The 6,000-nt window shown below is 38.4% G+C and overlaps 1 protein-coding gene across 1 annotated transcript in view; it reads left to right on the forward strand.

Moving 5' to 3' along the window:
* Fbxo11 (F-box protein 11) overlaps positions 1 to 6,000 on the forward strand; it is a 90,641-nt gene that overhangs the window by 65,808 nt on the left and 18,833 nt on the right. The window contains exons 4-7 of the mRNA XM_008823047.3: positions 201 to 345; positions 2,998 to 3,127; positions 4,032 to 4,115; positions 4,394 to 4,526. Of these exons, the coding sequence (XP_008821269.1) occupies positions 201 to 345; positions 2,998 to 3,127; positions 4,032 to 4,115; positions 4,394 to 4,526 (492 nt within the window). The remainder of the gene's footprint in view (positions 1 to 200; positions 346 to 2,997; positions 3,128 to 4,031; positions 4,116 to 4,393; positions 4,527 to 6,000) is intronic.

Below are 6,000 nucleotides of genomic sequence, written 5' to 3' on the forward strand. Positions count from 1 at the left end.
GAAAACAAACAAAAAGATGTCACATGGTATCTTTAAAAAAAAAAGATAAGTGGAGATAAATGTTTGTTATCTCTGAAAGTCAAATATTATGACCATCATCAAAAAATACAAGCTAGTAGATAAAATAAAAACTGTTCTTTAATAAGAAAGTCACTGGTTAATAACCAAATTGTTTACATTCTGTTAATCTCCTCTTTTAGCAGCACCTGCTGAACAGTATCTTCAGGAGAAACTTCCAGATGAAGTAGTTTTAAAAATCTTCTCTTATTTGTTGGAACAAGATCTTTGTAGAGCAGCTTGTGTGTGCAAACGCTTTAGTGAACTTGCTAATGATCCAATTTTGTGGTAAGTGAAAACCTACTCCTTATTATCTTGAAATCTATATTATATGATACCCAAAATGCCAAACATAGGGAAGTTGAAGCGTGAGTTTGTAGTTATAATTAAGTAGTTAAAACAAAATTTAAATGCTTATAAATTCTAAATTACCTGTTTGTCATAAATATGGATTTATAGACTTGTCAATTCAAGAATTACTTATGAACCAGTGGATGAAATACTCTTTCTACTATTTACCAGCTAAAAGGAACTAAGTGAGGGACTGGAGAGATGGCTCAGTGGTTAAGAGCACTGACTGCTCTTGCAGATGACCGGGGTTTGATTCCCAGCACTCACATGGTAGCTACAAACCATCCTTAACTCCAGTTCCAGGAAAACTGAAGAAGCTCTCTTCTGACCTCTGCAGCATTGCATGACACGGGTGCACTCACATAAATGCAGGCAATACACTCATACACATAAAATAAAGATAAAATACTTTTTTAAAAAAGAACTAAGTGTTGTTTTTTATTTTTTGGATTTTTTTTTTCCTTTTTTTAATTTTCAGGGGGTTTTAAACAGGGGTGTTCACAATCTTGTCTAGCCCAGGCTGCTCTTAGAATGGCTATGTAGCTGAAGCTGTCCTTGACCTCCTAATCCTCCTGTCCCAGTTTTTCAAGTGCTGGGATTACAGGTATATGCTACTACACCCAGCTCATTTCATTTCTACTTTTTTATTCTTTTACGAAGCAGAGTTGAGGTTTAACAGAGTTTTAGGGTTGTTTTGTTTTGTCTTTTTGAGACACGGTCTCCCTGTAGCCCCAGGTGACCAGGAACTCATTAGGTAGACCAGGCTGGCCTTGATCTCACACAGATTCTGCCTCGGCCTCCTAAGTGCTGGGAATAAAGATACAAGTCACCATGCCTGGAATTAACAAAGATATTTTATTTTTTAAATAGTTATTATTTTTATTTTGTGTACATGAGTATATTGCCTGCGTGTGTGTAAGTGCACCCATGTTGTGCAATGTCTACAGAGGTCAGAAGAAGGCATCAGATTCCCTGGAACTGGAGTTACAGATGGTTGTTAGCCACCGTGTGGGTGCTGGGAATCGAATCCCGGTCTTCTGAAAGAGCAGTCAATGCTCTTAACTGCTGAGCCATCTCTCCAGCCCCTAAAGATATTTTAATAAAGGCTTAAGCACCAGAATTAACAGAGAGGCATTCAGAAGAAAATTAAGAAACACCAAGAGCATGGGTGTGGGCTTCTCAAAGAAGAGTCATATAAAGTAAGACATATCCAAGCGTGGGAGTGTATACTTTATACATCACTTGAAAATAGTTGTGGGGCTGGAGAGATGGCTCAGCGGTTAAGAACACTGACTGTTCTTGCAGAAGACCCGGGTTCAAATCCCAGCACCCACATGGCAGCTAACTCCAGTTGGAGTCCATAACTCCAGTTCCAGGGGATCCAACAGCCTGTTTTGTCCTCCGTGAGCATTGCACAGCACAGGTGCATTTACCTATATGTAGGCATAACATTCATACACATAAAATAAAAATAATAGCCAGGCGTGGTGGCGCACACCTGTGGTCCCGGCACTTGGGACACAGAGACAGGCGGATCTCTGTGAGTTCAAGGCCAGCCTGGTCTACATAATGAGCTCCAGGACAGCTGGGGCTACAAGGAGAACCTGTCTCAAAAAAAAAAAAAAGATAAAACTATGCCATCATTATGCTTTTCTCTATTTTGCAGAAGTGTGTGTTTTTATACTTCTTTTGTTTGTTCTTTGAGACAGGATCTTGATGTGTAGCTCAGGCTGGCCTTGAACACTATCCTACTTTAGCTACTCAAGTGCTAAGATCATGAAAAGGATGCCTTCATGCCCAGCCCTAGAGGTTATTTTTATGTCATGATATAAAAATGAGATACAGCTTATATTTAAGATAGGGTTTATTTGTAAGAGAAAACAGAATAAAGAGAAAAAAACTTTACATGATAATTACCATAACTCCAGTTTTAAGATTTGGTGCACTTGATTTTATGCATGTATATAGCACATTCTGTTATATGCCCAGTGTTGAGCCTAATAGGCTCCAGATGGGTAGTGTCAAACCCGTCCATGGTCACACAGTCTGGTTAAAATCGGTGGGTCACAAAGCAAAAAAGACCTGAATGTGGGAAGGGCCTGTAGGAAAAGTGAGGTGGGGAACTGATGACGGGGTAAAAGTAATAGAATGTGCTGTACATGTATAAGATTGTATAAGGACAGATTAATCAATAAGAAATTGTCAAGTGTGGCAACACATGCTGGTAATCCCAACGTTTAGTGAGCTGAGGCAGGAGAATCACAAGTTCCAAGCCAGGGGGCTGAAGCCAGCTGGGGTTACATTGGAAGACCTTAAAGTGCACCTGTGTCATTCAATGCCTGGGGTGTTCAGAAGAGGGTGTTGGATTCCTCTGGAACTGGAGTTAAGGATGATTGTTAGCTGCCATGTCAGTTCTGGGAATAGAACCTGGGTCCTCTGCAAGAGCAGCCAGTGCCCTTAACTGTGTTTTGGTGTTTAATATGGCTTTCTTTATTCATTTTTGATCCCTCAGATAATATATTTGTTTTAAGATTTTATTAATCTAGAAGATATTTTATGAAGACCTCTTTAAATCCTTTTTCCCTTCAGGAAACGATTGTATATGGAAGTATTCGAATATACCCGCCCTATGATGCATCCTGAACCTGGAAAATTCTACCAGATTAATCCAGAAGAATATGAACATCCAAATCCATGGAAAGAGAGTTTCCAGCAGTTGGTATGAAATGTAGAAATAGTGGTTGATACTATGTATTTGTAAATAAGTTTTTTTATAAAAATAAATGTATCCAAGAATAGGCTATTAACTGGACATAGTGGCACACACCTGCAGTCCCAGCACTCAGGTAGCTGAAGATCACAAGTTCAAGGCTAGCCTGGTCACAGAGTGAGACTCTGCCTAACGGGGGGAAAAAAAATCAATAGCAGGGGGCTGAAGAGATGGTTCAGTGGTTAAGAGCACTGTCTCCTCTTGCAGAGGACCTAGTTTGATTCCCAGCACCCACATGGCAACTAACAACCCTTCTGAACTCCAGTTCCAGGGGATCCAGTACTCTCTTCTGGCCTCTGAGGGCACTGCACAACATAGGTACACTTGTATACATGCAGGGAAAACACATAAAGTAAAAAATTAATTTTTAAAATTCCAATAACAGTAAGCATCAGTAACATGGACAGTTATGATTCCATTGGGTTTGTCTGAACTTGTATATAAATTACTAGGTTTTAGTAGTTTTAAAATTCCACCTAGCCTTTTTTTTTTTTGAGTGGTTCTTAGCTAGGGGTAATTTTTCTCTAAAATGTCAAGAGATATTTGGCAGTCTTGAGATACTTTTTGTTTATCACAATGGGAGGCCAGGAATAGAGCTAAACATCCTTCACTACATGGGACATTTCCCACATCAAAGATTTATGTAGCCCAAAATAATAGTAGTGGTAAAATTAAAATCTGCCTTTCTTACTAGATAGTAAAATAGGTTTTCCATTGTACTATGTGACAAAATTAGTTGGAATGATTAGGAATTGTTTTATATTTAATAAATGTTACAGGGTGGTGCATTGATTTAGACTGTAATATTTGTGTATCAGCTAGTCAGTGTTTTGTTTTGCTTTTGACATTTTAGTATAAAGGTGCACATGTAAAGCCAGGATTTGCTGAACATTTCTACAGTAACCCTGCAAGATATAAAGGAAGAGAAAATATGTTGGTATGTTTTTTTTAATTAGCATACAAAGTGTGGGGTTTCATTATAGCATTTTCAAATAAAATTTGTTGATTCTCCTCCCTTGTCCCCTAGCCACTTCTTGCTGCCCCCATATTATGTCTTCTACCCCCAGTAGCCTCCCTTCCCACTTTCATGTCAAATGTGTTCTATACTACTATGAATTTACCTGGTCTGGGCTTAACTGATGAGTTTTTTTATGACTTCAGATGATAATCTTTCAGTTCTATATTGACACTACTTTTTTTTTTTTTTCTTTTTAGTATTATGATACTATTGAAGATGCCCTTGGTGGAGTACAGGAAGCTCATTTTGATGGGTTAATCTTTGTTCATTCTGGAATATATACTGATGAATGGATATATATTGAATCTCCAATCACCATGATTGGTGCAGGTATTTTGAAATGCATCATTGTTAGAATTTTAGCATCTTATTCATATTACTTAATCTACATTGAGCTTTTTTTTTTTTTTTTGCTAATGACTTAAATCCCATTAATCCAATTAAATTTTGTTAATGCCTTAATGGTAGGGAAGAATAACAATGAGGATACCTTGAATACCTTATATGTGAAGGAAGTAAAAGCATAAAAAGGTTAGAAATTGTAGGTGTACATTCTTTAACATTTATTTTTATTCATGCGTATGAGTGTTTTGCCTACATGTGTCTAAGTATATAATGTGTGTGCAGTGCCTGTGAAGGCCAGAAGAGGACACAGATTCCCTAGAACTTTAGTTATAAATGGTTTTGAGCCACCATGTGGGTGCTGGGAACTAACTGATCCAGGTCCTCTGCAAGAGCAGTGAGTGTTCTTTCTTAACAACTGAGTCATCTGTCTAGTCCCGATGTACTTTTTTTTTTTTTTTGGTCTTTTTGAGACAACATCTCTCAGTAGCCTCAGCTGACCTGGCACTCGCTGTATAGATCAGACTGGCCTCAGCCTCACAGTGATCCATTCTGCCTCGAATGCTGACACAAAAGCATGCACTGCCACACCTGTCCCCAATGTACATTTTTAGATGTCAGTACTGTATACTACCACAGAACTACCTCCCCAAACACTAATGCTGTTTTTATTCCTGTTTTTTTTAAAAAGTAACTTTTAAGCCGGGCGCGGTGGTGCACGCCTTTTAATCCCAGCACTCAGGAGGCAGAGGCAGGTGGATCTCTGTGAGTTCAAGGCCAGTCTGGTCTACATAGTGAGTTCCAGGACAGCTGGGGCTACAGGGAGACCCTGTCTCAAAAAGACCAAAAAAAAAGTAACTTTTTATACTGTTCAAGTTTCTAACAATAAGATATAATAGATGATAATAATAAATGAGTTACTAAATACTGATGAGTTATGTGAAGATTTGACTGGTTTCTTGAGGATACAGTTCATAGACCATTTTAAGGTAGCTAGTAATATTACTTGCTAATGAAGTTAGCATTTTCAGCCTCTCTGCTTCCCTCTCCAATCTCCATCACAAAGAAGAGGGAGAAAGGGATTGAGAGTATAGCCCAGTGGTACAGTGCTTGCTTAGCATGACCATCTGGCCTCAATCCCTAACACGACAAAAAGAGAAAAATTTGCTGCTGACTTTATAACTTTACAAATTAAGGTCCCTATTGAAAATAAATTTAAATACAAAGATATTGGGACTGTAAAGATGGCTCAACAGTTAAGAGCACTGGGCCGCTCTTAACAGAGGAGCCAGATTCAATTCCTAGCACCCACTTGGCAGCTACCAGTCACCCGAAACTCCTGTTCCAGAGGAATCCAACACCCTTTTCTGACGTCCTCAGATACTGCATGACATGGGTGCACTTAACAATGCATGCTAACAATACATTCATATATATAAAATTTAAAAAAATTTTTTTTTTA

The sequence above is a fragment of the Nannospalax galili genome, unplaced genomic scaffold (genome assembly GCF_000622305.1).
Source record: "Nannospalax galili isolate Female #2095 unplaced genomic scaffold, S.galili_v1.0 scaffold286, whole genome shotgun sequence".
NCBI lineage: Eukaryota > Metazoa > Chordata > Mammalia > Rodentia > Spalacidae > Nannospalax > Nannospalax galili.